Genomic DNA, 16975 nt, shown 5'->3' with positions numbered 1-16975 from the left:
TGGCCCATTGGGTTCCTTTTGGTCCAAGAAAAATCTCCGTAAAGTTTCATGGTGTTTGGACTCCGTTTGATATTGATTTCCTGCGATGTAAAAAACAAGCAAAAAATAACAACTGGCACTGGGCACTGGGTCAATAGGTTAGTCCCAAAAAATGATATAAAGTTGCTATAAAATGATTGTAAAACACCCAAGAATGATAAAATAACAGCATGAATATTTTATAAATTATATATATGTTGGAGACGTATCAGCAAGTCTCTTTACTCGTTTTGTAATACATCATCACGTGGCTAACTCATTAGACACATTGCTTGCAAGGCTCATAGTGATGTGCATTACCGAGAGGGCCCAGAGATACCTCTCTGATACACGGAGTGACAAATCCTAATATCGATCTATGCCAACTCAACAAACACCATCAGAGACACCTGTAGAGCATCTTTATAATCACCCAGTTACGTTATGACGTTTGATAGCACACAAGGTGTTCCTCCGGTATTCGGGAGTTGCATAATCTCCTAGTCAGAGGAACATGTATAAGTCATGAAGAAAGCAATAGCAATAAAACTAAATGGTCATTATGCTAAGCTAACGGATGGGTCTTGTCCATCACATCATTCTCTAATGATGTGATCCCGTTCATCAAATGACAACGCATGTCTATGGTCAGGAAACTTAACCATCTTTGATTAACGAGCTAGTCTAGTAGAGGCATACTAGGGACACTCTGTTTGTCTAAGTATTCACACATGTACTAAATTTCCGGTTAATACAATTCCAGCATGAATAATAAACATTTATCATGATATAAGGAAATATAAATAACAACTTTATTATTGCCTCTAGGGCATATTTCCTTCAAACCATCACTGCTATGCAGGAGATTACCTTCGTTATTTGAATCAAACTCATCATGATTTCAGGGACCTAGTACTCTGTATGCACTAGCAAACACATAAGTCCCATACTATTTATGTCAACAAACTCCAAAACGTAAGGAGGCAAATCATTGCACCAACAGCTTCTTGCAAGCCAAGCCCATAACCTTGAGCGCTTTTACATCATTGATGGAGTCCGTCGTAGCGAAGTTGTAGTCGGGGCTATTGACAAACCTGGCAAAATGATCACAAGGCCTTATGTCCAGGGAGTAGTGGTAGACGAGGACATGATGGCGCATGCACAACTGGGCCACGGCAACCTTCTTGTCATACCCGGCACGACCGTGGGTGTACTGAAGGTCGATGTCGACCACTTTGTACTTGTCATCCTGAGCAAGCAACTGCTCCATGGTGTTGATGGAGTCCACCATGGTTGGGTCGTTGGTGTACACCACCAAGAGGTCTTTCTCCCTTACGTGGGTCTCCACTTGATGCACGCCAAACTCCATTGGAGCGGCGCTATATATATATATATATATATATATATATATATATATATATATATATATATATATATATATATATATATATATATATATATATATATATATATATATATATATATATATATATAGAAAAATGGGTTAGTACTCCTGAGAGTACGTACTCCCATGCCATGCTGTGGCTTCTTGCTTCCATGCGTTGCGCAAGCGTCCTGAGTTTTGCCATTTAAATCCACTTAGTATATAATTAAAAGGATAATAACCGAACAATATCTGCATGGCAAGACTGTTTGTTTGAAAATTTGTTAGCTCGCCCATGTTAATAGGGATTCTGGCAACTCACTTTGTTTAGCTAGCGTACATGTTGAAACTCTCGGCCAGGCGATGTCTCCTCCAGACATCACGCGCGCCGTCGCTTACCACAGCGCCATCGACGGCCATGGAGACGGTGACGGCATGGGCGACGGCGACGGCGACCGCATGGTGATGTCGATGGCAATGCGACGACCACGATGAGATCCTCCTGCCTGCCCTTCGCCTGACCGGCGGGCGACGGCAACAAAAATGATGACTAGATCGTTGAGGTATCTAACTAATCATAGGCACCACTTTTTACAGGTCCACTTCTTTGCATAATCTCCATGCGTTAGATGTAATTGAATCTCACTGACTAATCGCAGGAAACAGTACAATATATCCATGGCATGGTGACCAAGATGGATGCATGCACGGGCCTTGCTAGCTTCCCGATCGTCTGCACACATCAGTGCCATGCATCAGAACAAAAAAGCAGTATATTCATCCATCTTTGCACTCCAATGTATCAATGTAATCCGATCTAATTTCTACGTGCATGCAGCGTCAGTGTGACAACGATGCCGGCCAAGTGCGACGCCGCAGCCGGCCACGTGCGGCCATGGCGACGCCGAGTACGACGACGGTTCGGACTGGTTTTTGATACTCCGTTCTCGCTGCCGGCGAGCGGGTCAGCAATTCTAGCACACGCCGCATTGCAAATGATGTCAGATTTGATTTAAGAACACATGAATCTATTCGTAGGCATCGATGATGCCTGATACATCCACGGAGTACCATACTGTATGCATGGTAATTGCTAGTACGTATATAGAGTTAGCAGCTTCCTTAGCTAATCGGGTCATGTTTGGTGATGATCAATGTTGTATTTTTTTTGGAAAATCAATGTTGTATAAGTACCCCTTCAGATGTATATGTACTCTATTTACTTTTTACGAACTCACCTCTATGATGGATGAATATACTGCTTTTTTGTTCTGATGCATGGGTATATTGCCTCTTAATGTTGTATTTGATATACTCCTTTACATGTATATATTCTCATCGGTATATACCCCGGCAAAGATGGAAGCCCGTACTCCTTCAACAACAACAACAAAAATCAAGTATATACATGTTCGAAAGAATATACTCCTTAGAGAGAAGGGTAATATATGCCCGCAAAAAAAATGGTAATATATACTCCTTCAAAAATTGCACTATATATGAACTCCTTCGAAAGGTAGTATATACTTTAAAAAAATGATCAGTATGTACCCCTTACAATGGGCATGATCAAGAAAGTGAAAACCTCCACGTCGTCAAAGAGGTATATACACTACTTTTTTACATGGGCATATAAGCTATGTGTAAGTATATACTACTAGAGTTCAAATCGTGTCTCACTTTCGCAACTAAATGAGATTATCCATTGTGGTAGCATGCACCGGTACCTAGAATGTTGGAGGTTGTTTGCGCATGCACCAGAATTTTCCTAATAATTTAATTATATTTTTCCACCGGTGGGGCTTGGATCCATCCATTAGCTAGGTGGGAGTACATACTCTTGGGAGTACAAAAGAGGAGTCCTATATATATATATATATATATATATATATATATATATATATATATATATATATATATATATATATATATCATTTATGTATGTGTCGTCATGGGTGTGCTTGTTTGTGTTGTGGGGCGCGATCGAAAGGTTGAAGAGACTATGGTTATGTCATTGTAATTTCACTGTCTATAAAGCTCGACTTGCCGCAAAGGGTTTTCGGCAAGTTCAAGGAGTTGACTACGATGAGATTTTCTCACCGATAGCGATGCTTAAGTCTAGTAGAATTATGTTAGCAATTAGTGCATTTTTCGATTATGAAATCTCGCAGATGGATGTGAAAACTGCTTTCCTTGAGGAAGAGTTGTATATGATGCAGCCCAAAGGTTTTGTGGATCCTAAGGATGCTAAAAAGATATGCAAGCTCCAGCAATCCATCTATGGACTAGTGCAAGCATCTCGGAGTTGGGATATAGGCTTTGATAAGGTGATCAAAAAATTTGGATTTATACGAAGTTTATGAAGAAACTTGTATTTACAAGAAAGTGAGTGGGAGCTCTATAGTATTTCTGATGAGTATATGTGTATGACATATTGTTGATTAGAAATGATGTAGAATTCTGGAAAGCATAAAGGGTTGTTTGAAAGGAGTTTTTCAAAGGAAGACCTAAGTAAGGTTGCTTGCATATTGGGCATTAAGATCTATAGAGATAGATCAAGATGTCTAATAAGACTTTCACATAGAGCATACCTAGACAAGATTTTGAAGAAGTTAAAAATGGATCAGTCAAGAAAGTAGTTCTTGCCCGAGTTGTAAGGTGTGAAGTTGAGTAAGACTCAAAGCCCGACCACGGCAAAAGAAAGAGAAAGGATGAAAGTCATCCCCTATGCCTCAGCCATAGGCTCTATAATGTCTGTCATGTTGTGTACCATAACTGATTTGTCCCTTGCCATGAGTCTGGCAAGGGGGTACAAGAGTGATCCAGGTGTGTATCACTGGACAACGGTCAAGATTATCCTTAAGTACTTAAAGAGGACTAAGAAAATGTTTCTCGGTTATGGAGGTGATAAAGAGTTAGTCGTAAAGGGTTACATTGATGCAAGCTTTGACACCGATCCGGATAACTCTGAGTCGTTAATGGGACACGTATAGTGGAGCGGTCATTTAGAATAACTCCAAGTGGAGCGTGGTAGCGGCATCTATAGTATGACATAAAGATTTGCAAAGTACACACGGATCTGGATGTAGCAGATGCGAGTTGACTAAAACCTCTCTCACAAGCAAAACATGATCAAACCCCAGAACTTATTGGGTGTTAATCACATGGCGATGTGAACTAGATTAATGGTTCTAGTGCAAGTGGAAGACTGTTGGAAATATGCCCTACAGGCAATAATAAAATGGTATTATCATATTTCTAGTTCATGATAAATGTTTATTATTCATGCTAGAATTGTATGACTGGAAACATAAATACATGTGTGAATACATAAACTACACCGTGTCCCTAGTAAGCCTCTACTAGACTAGCTCGTTGATCAAAGATGGTTAAGGTTTCCTAACCATGGATGATGACCCACAAGTATAGGAGATCAATCATAGTCTTTTCGATATGTAAGAGTGTCGAACCCAACGAGGAGCAGAAGGAAATGACAAGTGGTTTTTAGCAAGGTAATTTCTACAAGCACTGAAATTGTCGGTAACAGGTAGTTTGATAGCAAGATAATTTGTAACGAGCAAGCAATGGTAACGGTAAATAAAGTGCAGCAAGGTATCCCAATCCTTTTGTGGCAAAGGACAGGCCGAAATGGTTTCTTATAATAAGCAAAGCGTTCTTGAGGGTACACGGGAATTTCATCTAGTCACTTTCATCATGTTGGTTTGATTCGTGTTTGCTACTTTGATAATTTGATATGTGGGTGGACCGGTGCTTAGGTGTTTTTTTTACTTGAACAAACCTCCTACTTATGATTAACCCCCTCGCAAGCATCAGCAACTATGAGAAAAGTATTAAGATAAAATCTAACCAGAGCATTAAACTTTTGGATCCAAATCAGTGCCTTACGAAATAGCACATAAACTAGGGTTTAATCTTCTGTCACTCTAGCAACCCATCATCTAATAAATACTCCACAATGCATTCCCTTAGGCCCAAATATGGTGAAGTGCCATGTAGTTGACATTCACATGACACCACTAAGGGAATCACAACATACATATCATCAAAATATCAATCACATATCAAGTTCACATGATTACTTGCAACATGACTTCTCCCGTGACCTCAAGAACAAAAGTAACTACTCACAAATGATAATCATCCTCAAGATCAGAGGGGTATTAAATAGCATAATGGATCTGAACATATAATCTTCCACCAAATAAACCATATAGTAATCAACTACAAGATATAATCAACACTACTAGTCACCCACGTGTACCAATCTGAGGTTTCGGTACAAAGATTGAACACAAGAGATGAACTAGGGTTTGAGAGCAGATGGTGTTGTTGAAGATGTTGATGAAGATTGGCCTCCCAAAGATGAGAGGGTTGTTGGTGATGATGATGATTTCCCCCTCCGGGAGGGAATTTCCCCCGGCGGAATCGCTCCACCGGAGGGCAAAAGTGCTCCTACCCAAATTCTGCCTCGAGATGGTGGCGCTCCATCCCGGAAGTCTTCCCTTATTTTTTTGAGGTCAAAATGACTTATATACCAGAAGAGAGGCACCAGAGGTAGGCCGAGGAGGGCACAACCCACCAGGGCGCGCCCAGGTGCGTTGTGCCCACCTGGTGGGCCCCCTCTAGTAGTTATTTGCTCTAATATTCCTCATATATTCCAAAACAATTATCCGTAAATTTTTAGCTCATTTGGAGATGTGCAGAATAGGTGACTCTGACGTAGCTTTTTCAGGTCCAGAATTCCAGCTATCGGCATTCTCCCTCTTTGTGTAAACCTTGCATATTAAGAGAGAAAAGGCATTAAAATTACTCAATAAAGCATTATTATGCATAAAACATTGTAAATAACAGTAGGAAAACATGATGCAAAATGGACATATCAGTGGACATGAGTTGTCATTTGATAACGGGGTCACATCATTACGATAATGAACATCATTAGGATAATGATGTGATGGACAGATGCAATGCATCAGATCATTTAGTTATTTGCTACAGCTTTCTTCATGTCAAGTATCAGTTCCTTAGACCATGAGATCATGCCACTCCCGGATAAGGGAGAAATACTTTGTGTGCTAACAAACGTCACTTTGTAACTAGGTGATCATAAAGGTGCTCTACATGTATTTCCGAAGGTTTTTGTTGGGTTGCATGGATCGAGACTGGGATTTGTCGCGCCATGTGAAAGAGAGATATCTCTGGGCCCTCTCGATAATACAACATCACAAGAAGCTTGCAAGCATGTGACTAATGAGTGTAGTCACAGGATCTTGTATTACAGAATGAGTAAAGAGACTTGCCGGTGGTTAGATTGAACTAGGTATGGAGATACCGACAATCGAATCTCGGACAAGTAACATATCGCCAGACAAAGGGAATTGCATACGGGATTAACTGAATCCTTGACATCGTGGTTCAACAAATAAATATCTTTGTTGAATATGTGGGAATCAATATGGGCATCCAGGTCCTGCTATTGATTATTGATCAGAGAGGAGTCTCGGTCATGTCTACATGGTTCTCAAACTCGTAGGGTTGCATACTTACCGTTCAGTAGCGCTAGGGTAGTATTGAGATATTAAGAGTGGAAAGTATGAAGGTTGTTTGGAGTCCCGGATGGGATCCGTGACATCACGAGGAGCTCTGGAATGGTTCATAGGTAAATATTCATATATGGAAAGTTGTTTTCAGGGTTCCGAAAAAAGTTTGGAGTTTTTCGGTATCGTACCGAGAAGGTTCTGGAGTGGGGCCCACCTACATGGGGGGCCCACATGAACGTGGGTAGTGGGGAAAGGCCCCAGACCCCTGGTCTAGGCGCACCAAGACCCCTGCTTAAAAGGAATAGTATCATATCCTGAATGGGTAAGATTAGGATCCCTGAAAAGGGGGGTGGCGATCGGTGTGGAAGGAAAGGAGGGATTTCTTTCCTCCCACTTTGGCCTATGACCCTAGAGGCTTGGAGGGAAAGCCACTAGCCCCATCCACGCCTATATAAAGGTGGGGAGGCGTTGGGGTCAGCCAACCTTCGACCCTTGCCCGTTACCTCTCCCAACTTCTCCCATGTTTCACCGATACATGCTTGGCGAAGCCCTGCCAGAATTCTGCTACCACCACCACAACCACCATGCCGTCATGTTGGTTCAGATCTTATCTACCTCCCCACCCTTGGTTTCTAGATCAATAAGGAGAGGACGCCGTTGAGCCGTACGGGTGCTAAACTCGGAGGTGCCGCATGTGCGATACTAGATCATATTGAATCGCAATTGGATCGTGAAGAGTGCGACTACATCAACCACGTTACGACCTAACACTTTCAATCTACAAAGGTATGTAGACACACTCCCCCTCTCATAGCTATGCATCTCCTAGATTGGATCTTGCGTGTTCGTAGGCAAAATTTTGATTTTCATGCAACATTCTCCATCAGCAAGCCCAAATAAAACAAAGGAGAAAAGAAGGGGAAAAAAGACCACCAAGTGTCCATAACATCAAAGGGCCACTCGAGAGGATAGTCGACGTGCCGAGTCATGTAGCGTATCCAGCATCTGCCCGAGTTGGTCACGGTCCCATTACCTGGCCAGTGGGTGCCAGTGTTGCAATAACGCAAGAAAGATCCGCTTGATCACCCACCTGTTACACGTTGTCCAAAGCATCCATGTTAAGGCAGCAAAAATTAGTTGGAAGAGGCACCTTTCCTTTTGGTATGCACCGCTCTATTTTGGAGGAAGCTGGCAAGAACCAAAGCCTCCCAAACATTTATGAGGGCCTTCCGAACCAAGCTCCAGAGCGGGCGAGCCGTTGTGCAAGTGAACAGGATGTGGGTCCTTGTTTCCGGTACCCCACATAGAGGGCGCAACCCATTACCTGAGCCATGCCTCTTGATCACCTCCATCCCAGATGGGAGGTGATCCCTCAGCAGTTGCCACACAAAAATCTTGCTCTTCAAAGGGAGAGGCGCCTTCCAAAGGGGCGCTACCCATGCAATCGTCAACCTATAGCATAGCACATGGTATGTCAATGCCACAGGAAAATCTCCCGAGGGAGAAAGGTGCCAGTACGCGAAGTCTAGGTCGCCTGTGCGCACGGGAGATAGGGTCACTTATAAATTGGACCACTCCAACACCTCCTCTGGCTCAAATGAGTGACAGAACAAAATGTTCCATTGACCATTTTCGACCGTCGCGAGACCAAGAGCAACGGGTCAACGTAGATGGCAAACCGATTTGGGAACCCCATGCATAGTGGGATTCCGTCCACCTAGCGATCTAACCAAAACATGGCCCTTCTCCATTGCCAATAGAAAAGGACAACCCCAGGCGAATATCATGCTTGATCTTCTGGATCAACTTCCAAAACTGGGAACCCTCTGGGCGTTCGCAAGCTACAAGTGGCATGCCCCGAAGGTACTTTTCCTGAAGAAGTTGCAGTCACAAGCCCCCTCCCCTCGGATGATCCAATAGACCCACCTGTGCATGAGGACGACATTCGTACGACGGGAGGCAAGGATGCCCAACCCTCCCAGGTCCTTGGGCCAGCAAATATCGGCCCACATCACCAGGTGGTTCTTCTGTCGACCGTTCATCGCTTGCCAGAAAAAACAGGAGAGGTCTTTATAGAACGAACTATGCACTCCCTCCGAAAGAATATACATCTCCATCATACACATGGGAGGCCGGAGAGATTAGAGTTAATCAAGACAGTCGTACTTCCCTTGGAAGTAAATCGTGTGCACCACGGTTCATCCCACACGGCGACCTTTCCTATAAGAGGGTCGAACGCGCTCAGAAGAACCCTCGAGTTCAGCCAACGCGACCACTTCCTCATAAAGTAGTATTTTCTTGTAGCTAACCACTATGCATATTGGCTATGCCATTGGATATAATGACATCACAACAAGTGCAATTTTTTGGAGGCCGAGCTCCATGGAGCCCTTTTTTCAAAGAAATTCAAAAATCATATTTAAATGTTTCAAAAAAATAGAAAAAAATTCCATGGGAACTTATGTGTTTTCCAAACAAACGTGTAAAAAACATTTTTGAAAATATTGTGATTTGTATATTGTACTAAAAAGACAAAATTATGGCCCAACAAAAAGAAAAGTTGGCCCATTTTGAAAATACATATTTGTATTTCTTTTTTTGTACACCGTGTGTGAAAGTATAATGTTATGAGTCTAGAATGTGTTAAACATGTATTTGTTTATGTACAATTTTTTTCAATCTTTTTTTGCGTTATGAAAGCATTTTTCTTAAACGGTCTCACTAGAGTACCGATGCATAGGCCATCTTACGAAAACTAAATGATTCCAAAACACTTAGGCATGGTGCATAAACTCCCACCTCGTTTCTTGCTTCTTGACATGAATAAAGGAATCAACCAATAAGAAACATGGGGCGTGTATGATTTTAGTGACTTTAGACTACCTAAGCACGGCATACAGTGGTGAGTTCATTGCATACAATGATATTAATTACTACATCCGTTCTAGTTTATAAGTCCCCTTTATATTTCGTGCCAAATTTTGACTAAAGATTTAACTAATAAAATATTAACCAAAAATTATATCATTGAATTCGTATTAGAACATAGTTTCCAATTATATTATTTTATATGACATGCATTAACATTTTGTTAGTTAAATTTAAAGTCAAAGTTTTACACAAAATATAAAGGAGACTAACAAATCAGGACGGAGGGAGTAGCAAATAAACATTAAGTTATCTTGTTTTCCCTTTCGCCTTGGTCGCGATGCACAACGTAAGATGACTTAGACTAGCCACCGTGGAAATAACTTGAGTGGTAACATCGAGTCCAACTCAGCAAATTTGCCTATGTGACAATGAGTTAATGAGAGCAAGTACAATAGGGTGACATAAGCAGGCTATAAGAAATAGAATAATATATCTTTACTTAGTTGAAGGAGCGAGAAGAGAAGCGGGCTCTTGGTTAGTATCGAGTTGCAGCTCGAGACCCAAGACGCTTTGTGAGGATGTAAGGTGGGTCAGCTATTCATAAACTAGTACTCCCTCCGTAAACAAATATAAGAGCGTTTAGATCACTACTTTAGTGATCTAAATGCTCTTATAATAGTTTACATAGGGAGTACATATTTAAAACTTATTATTGTACATGTCAGCTAAGAGGTTGGCTGTAGATGACATGACAACTTCTTATAGCCGACCGTTGGCTGTATTATTAACCATGCTATGAGGAGAGATAGTTTAAGTAACTTTAGCTAATTACTCATACTATGAGTAACATTGCACATATCAATATAATATAAGGCTATAACCTAATAAATGAAGCTTTGCATGACACCATACTTATGTTACTACTACTCACTAGTATGAGGCTGGTTGTAATGGAAGTATCATAGATAGTATCATGCGTACCAACTAAGCAATTTTGATGATGTAGCATAGAATTAAATGAAAAAAGAGAGGCTTGAATATCATATCATGATACCGTATCATATTAAATGATGTGCTACTTTGTATCATGCATGACAATAAATGTAATCTTATATGATACTAACATATGATACCATGCATTACGGATGTAGTATCATACACTAGTATCATATGCATAATACTAGTATATGATACTCCCGAAAATGCATAGGAGCTCTCGTTTCTACGCCCCTTATATTCAAAAATAATTTAGTAATTCAAAAAAGTCAAAAAAAATCCCAGAACTTTTTACGGAATCAAACATGACCAGGTATTGCACTCGTATAAAAAGATTTAAATAGGAAATCACTTTTATTGTATCTGGGGTCATAAATTTGTTTTTTTTTTCCCTGAAGTCAACGAGAATTATTCCTTGGCCAAACATTTTATATGAATACAATACCTGGTCATATTTGGTTCAAAAATATATCCAAGATTTTTTTGGCTTTTTTTGAATTATTAAATTATTTTTGAATATAGGGGGATGGAGCACCCGAGTGCTTCTAACCCGCTTCCATGATACTCTCCAATACAACCAGAAGTGGTAATATAGTCTAAGAATATGTGTAAGTTGCTCTTCACTGTGACTAGGGAGGGAGTATTCTTTACGCTAGTTGTAATGGGAGTATCATAGATAGTATCATGCATGCCAACTAGCCAAATTTGATGAGATGACATAGAATTAAATGAAGAAAAAGAGGGTTGAGTATCATATCATGATACTATATCATATTAAATATTGTGCTACTATGTGTCATGCATGCTCATAAATGAAGTCATCTATAATACTTTCCATTACGACCAGCCTTATTATTTTGTGGGAAGCAGCATTAGGTGACATTAATGACACACAGATTCCTGAGAGAAGAGTTGTCTGCTCCGGCCATGTGTGTGGAGGGGTCTGCGTTGTGCAAGGTAACGCGTCGCCGCGGGCAACCGGCGGAGCGGGCAAGTCAACAGAGGCCCCTTGGCTACCCTGATCAGTCGCTGCACCCCGAAATGCTCTCGAAGGTTTCAGCAGCGGCTAGCGGTCATTCCGTCGCTAAAGAAAGGAAGTCGCATCTAGGCCAAGTTGCAGGATTGCAACGCAGAAAAGGGATGGATGGACCATTTCACTTGGTGCAAACACAGACAGGCAGACAGGCAGAGAAAGAGCCGTCGTCGTCGCCGGCTACGAACGAGCCCACTTTGAGTAACGATTCTTCTCGTCGTGAAACATTGCAATCGGCTAGCTGCCAGGCTACTCCTCTTAGCAAGCGAGTTCCAGTGCGCGCATAAAGGGGATGGAGGAAGAAACATCCTTGTGCTAATCCTGTCGTACTTACTACCAAGTTTTCATACGGCTTGATATCTAGACGTACCATGCAGGCAGCCTAGCTGGCGATCAGAGAAGCTTCACGGGTGGTGGTAGTAATAATTAAGAGGACAGCGGGCAGAAGTTTTTGTATGCATGGGCATGCGCATGCTTTATGTTCCTTCCAGCTTACCGGGAGGGATCGGGATGAGCAGACGGGTGATTGCAACCGGCAACCGGACGACCGAGATCACGAGCCACTCGGCCCTCAACGGGAAGCACGCAGGACGAGGGGATGACTGACTGCACAACCAAACCAAACCAAACCTAACAGGCGCAGTAGTGGCGATCGGCCAGCCATCGATAACGTGGACGGACCGAAGCGTACCTGTCATTCAACGCAAGGCAGGCAGGCAGGCAGGCACACTTAGTTATCCATATCTTCCAATTGTTCGTCGCTCTCGTGATGCAAAATTTGCGCGTGGGCGTCCGCCCCAAAAACTAATGGGGCCGAGCGGAGCGCGGCGCGTGCAGCCCGGGCCCCCGCGTGCGCGCACTAGGCTAGACCAGTAGTAGGCAACTACACTAGAGAGACAGAGCAGCGCGCGGCAGCAACAGCGGTGGAGCGCGGCGAGCACGACCACCGGCTTCCCGAGGGCCGGGCCGATCCCTCTCGCGTCCTTGTCGTGGCCAAAAGACCCTCCTCCACTCCACCGTCGCTTTGCCACTTATCCCCGCGCCGATTGGAGCCCCACGCGATACCCCCGGACGGGTTCAGAGATCTGACGCATATGGCCGAGATTTTGTGCCACGCCTCTCCCTCTCTCTGCCCTTTGACATTTACACAAGGTCAGATCCAGAATAACCGACGCCTGACGCGCCCAAGTGGCTGGTCAAGCGCAGCCAATAATATAGGATGGGCATAAAGAGTCAAGCAAGCTTTAAAGTTAATTCGCGGCTTCCATATTCCCCTCCCCTGCGGCCCCTTTAATGACGCCACAGAGTTCCATCCAAAGATTCCACCCTTTTTCTTCTAGCTTGCCCTCTCTCCCTTTTGACATTTGGAGCAAAGTCAAAGAAAACAATAGGGAGGAGAAGCCAAGGCCCTATTGACAAGTGCATAGCATAGAGCCCCGCCCCAGTATACAATACAATGCCGAGTGGCTGATCATTTCAAATCCGGACGCGATCTTCTCCCTTATCCCCTGCTGCGAAGCGCGCGCCGTGCCCACCACTTGCCTTTGACTTTACAGGGATCGAGTCATCCCCCTCGTGCCACTCCAGAGTACGCGTCTGGAGTATGTACAGGCGTACGCGTATATATTTGCGCTTCCCCGGACCGGCCTGCCAGTGCCAAAAGTCAACCCCATCCCGCCCCGGCCACCACCACGCGTCCGTCCTACCTAGCTAGCTCACTTCGTCAAACCTCTCCAAGCTCAAATCCCCGGTCGCCGTTCATGTGCGGCCTGCTTCTGCGCATGGAGCACCTCAACGACTGGGACCTGCAGGCCGTCGTCAGGAGCTGCGCCACCTTCTCCTCCTCCCGCCACCCCCAGGACCGCGCCGGTCCTCCTCCGGGCACCGCCGGGATGCCGGTGCCGGAGACGCCGGTCAAGCGGGAGCCGCGCGACGTGGTCCGGCCCGCGTCGTCGCCGTACGGCCTCGAGTACCTGGACCTGGATCACAAGCCCTTCCTGCTGTCGGCGCCGTCGTCGCAGTCGTGGGCGGCGGTGGACGACCGCCACGAGATGATGATCTCTTTCCCCGCGGCGGCGTCCACGTCCGGCGTGCGCCCGCGGGTGCCGCCTGGCCGGAAGCCCGGCATGCGAAGCAGCACCCCACGCCCGAAAAGAAGGTACGTACTACTATATACCTATAGTTGATTTGTGCACCCGGCCCGATCGCTTATGCAGCGCGATTTGGATCGGAGAAGCTTGCAGCCTGCTGATTGTGATTTTGTTTGGTGGTGGTGATGGTGGCGGCGAGCAGCAAGAAGAGCCAGCTGAAGAAGGTGGTGTGCGAGGTGCCGGTGGCCGACGGCGGCGTCTCCTCCGACCTTTGGGCATGGCGAAAGTACGGTCAAAAGCCCATCAAGGGCTCGCCTTATCCCCGGTAATTAACTACTACAACCACTTCCACCGGCCCGTTTCCATGCGTTACTGTCGTCTCGTCGATGCACTAGCTCCCCCCCGTGCACAGCCTTGAGACCAGTCACTACCGCTAGTACCTTCTGTTAATAGATTCGCAATAACTGATTTCTCACACGATGAACATTTACACGGATTTCATCAAACTTGGATATATATACTCCTAATTACAAACAGTATAGTACTGGTAGTACATATGACCTGGTGCTTAGAACTTGCTAGGAGTAGATTTTAGCCGCGCACCTTGCAATTTGGCATAAGTTTTGGCCACTACACGTCACATGTACTTTTGCAGTACAAACACGCATGCTCCGGAAGGTACTCAAGTACTCCTCCGTACCAGTACCTATCTTAATTACTACTCCTAAACTTTGTTAGCTTTGTGGTCACAGGGGATACTACAAGTGTAGCAGCATGAAGGGGTGCATGGCCCGGAAACTGGTGGAGCGCAGCCCGGCCAAGCCCGGTGTGCTCGTCATCACCTACATGGCCGACCACTGCCACCCGGTGCCGACGCAGATCAACGCGCTCGCCGGCACCACCCGCCACAAGACCACCCCTGCCGACGGCCACGCAGGGACGACGACCACGACGTCGCCCAAGAGCCACGGCGATGCCCACGAGGCGGTGAGGTGCGACGACGAAAGCAACGAGACGTCGTCCATGGCGGTGGACGGTGCCACTGAGGACGCGGCGGAGGATGACGGCGGCGAGTTCTGGCCGACGGAGCTGGACCTGGACGAGTTGTTGGCGCCCGTGGATGGCGATCTGGATCATGTCTTCGACGAGGACGACGCCCTGGGACGACGGCTCTCGCTATAGCTGGAGAGGAAATTTGTAGCTATAACCTATAGGCACCACCGATTGACAACTTTTTTGCCCCTGTGTTCACATATTTGCGAAGGAGGGGTCACGCAGCAGGCAAGAAGCCATGTATATGCGTTTGATGTGTGTTTTGTGCTTGATCCCTCTCAACAAAATTGATGGAAGATTTCTGATGTAGCTCCAGTCTTGTATACATATAATCGCCGAGCCAACAGCGGCTCAGCGGTTTGCCTGGTAGATCATAAGGTCTCGGTAAATCGTTTTGATGTGCGTTTCGCGCATGATCCCTCTCAGCGGTTTGCCTACTAACGAGTATTGAGTTTATACACGTAACTCAAGGGCATCAAAGCATTTGACCACGCCAAACCAGTAAGAAGGAAAAAGTCTAAAAATAACCATGATTTCGTTCTCCAAGTCTGAATCAAACCCTGAAGTCAGAATCCCTGAAATTGTCACCCTGTATTTTTTGATCCCGGTTTATCCCGGCTGATTAGTGCTAAAAGCTGGTTTGGGCTTCAGGATTGCTTACGTGGCAAGGATTAGGGGTTAATTGGATGCAATGCTAGACTGACTGCGGCCCCTTCCAGTACTCACTTAAGTTGCAGCGGCGGGGGCAAATTAAGGGCTTGAGCAGGGGAACCAAATTAGGGATCGTTGGTAGGCTGGAGACGGGCGGCGACAGCGGCGACACCGGCGGCGGCGGCGGCGAAGGTTACTCAAGCAGGAGGCGGGCTCCGGCAGTAATCGACGACGTCTTCCTCCTCCCGCGTGTCGTACTCAGGCGGAGGTCGTGGGCACATGGCTCCGTCAAGGTCGTCCGTGCCGTACTGCGAGGACCCCATGGCGTACGAGTCGGCAATGGAATGCCACTGTAAGAAGATTCTACTGCTGTGTTCATGGAATTGTAGTAAGCTTCCAATCTTCTTCTCTTGTAATTTTTCCTCGTCCTTGTTTCCGTTTCTGATGGTATGAACTGTTTCAGTCAGAGAGATGGTTGTGGATTTTTTTTCAGCGGCATGATGATCCCTGCTACCCATTTGTTGTACAAGTACTAATGGATCTTTGGGATGCAATCAGGAGGTTTGAAGCTGCATGTGGTGATGGCTGGAAGCAATGGATGGAACAGATGCAGAGAAATGTAACAGAGGATGCACTGAGACAATTAGTTCTGAAGAAGAATGCAGAAGTTCAAGCAAATAGGGCAAGATGTGATAGTTTGGAAAGAAAACAAATGTCCAGCATTGTGTTTTATGGCATGATCATGTTAGTGGCAAGTTTATTTGCAAGATTTGTCCTGCATTGATAGCTAGAAGATGAATGTAATGTCAAAATTTTGTACTAGCAGAATGATGTAATCGCTGGATGATGGAATGGTACTTCATATTGTTGGATGATGTTATATTTGCTGGTTCATTTTGTTGGTCGGCAACTTTAGAAAATAGCAGCTAGTGCTACTTCTGGATATTTATCCAGAGTGACAAAATAGCAGCTGGTACATTTTGCATTGGAAAGACATAAACAGATATCACACAAACAACAGGTAAATTTGTCCAGACTGACAAAATCACTACTACTGGATATTTTGCACTGGAAAGACATACACACATATCTGTATATCACATAAATAACAGGTAAATTTGTCCAGACTGACAAAATCACTACTTCTGGATATTTTTGCATTGGAAATACATAAACACATATCACAGACAACAAGTAAATTTCTCCAGAGTAACGAAATCACTAGTTCTGGATATTTTGCATTGGAAAGACATAACTGGTTCAGTTCTACATAGATGCATTAGTTCAACACATATCTGGTACTACATGACCAGAGTGA

General features: G+C 44.6%; 1 protein-coding gene and 1 long non-coding RNA gene across 2 annotated transcripts; both read left to right on the top strand.

The window, feature by feature from the left end:
- The first annotated feature begins 13392 nt into the window (after window positions 1–13392).
- On the top strand, window positions 13393–15375 carry LOC119268431 (WRKY transcription factor 22-like). The gene is made up of 3 exons (XM_037550061.1): window positions 13393–14021; window positions 14156–14278; window positions 14706–15375. Exons 1-3 carry the CDS (start codon window positions 13624–13626, stop codon window positions 15133–15135), a joined length of 951 nt encoding a protein of 316 aa, XP_037405958.1. The 5' UTR covers window positions 13393–13623; the 3' UTR covers window positions 15136–15375.
- A 254-nt stretch (window positions 15376–15629) lies between these two features.
- Window positions 15630–16539, top strand: LOC119271591. Its single transcript, XR_005134626.1, has 2 exons — window positions 15630–16045; window positions 16216–16539. It is a non-coding gene; the product is annotated as an uncharacterized LOC119271591 (long non-coding RNA).
- Window positions 16540–16975: the final 436 nt, after the last annotated feature.

Source organism: Triticum dicoccoides, chromosome 3A (assembly GCF_002162155.2).
Source record: "Triticum dicoccoides isolate Atlit2015 ecotype Zavitan chromosome 3A, WEW_v2.0, whole genome shotgun sequence".
In the NCBI taxonomy this organism is placed as follows: Eukaryota; Viridiplantae; Streptophyta; class Magnoliopsida; order Poales; family Poaceae; genus Triticum; species Triticum dicoccoides.
Note: the sequence above shows the minus strand (reverse complement) of the source record. Positions and strands in the feature narration are given on the sequence as shown.

Coding starts and splice junctions, on each gene's coding strand:
- LOC119268431 (XM_037550061.1), top strand. CDS start 13,624: ATGTGCGGCCTGCTTCTGCGCATGGAGCACCTCAACGACTGGGACCTG. Junction 14,022..14,155: donor ACCCCACGCCCGAAAAGAAG/GTACGTACTACT, acceptor GGCGGCGAGCAG/CAAGAAGAGCCAGCTGAAGA. Junction 14,279..14,705: donor AAGGGCTCGCCTTATCCCCG/GTAATTAACTAC, acceptor TTGTGGTCACAG/GGGATACTACAAGTGTAGCA.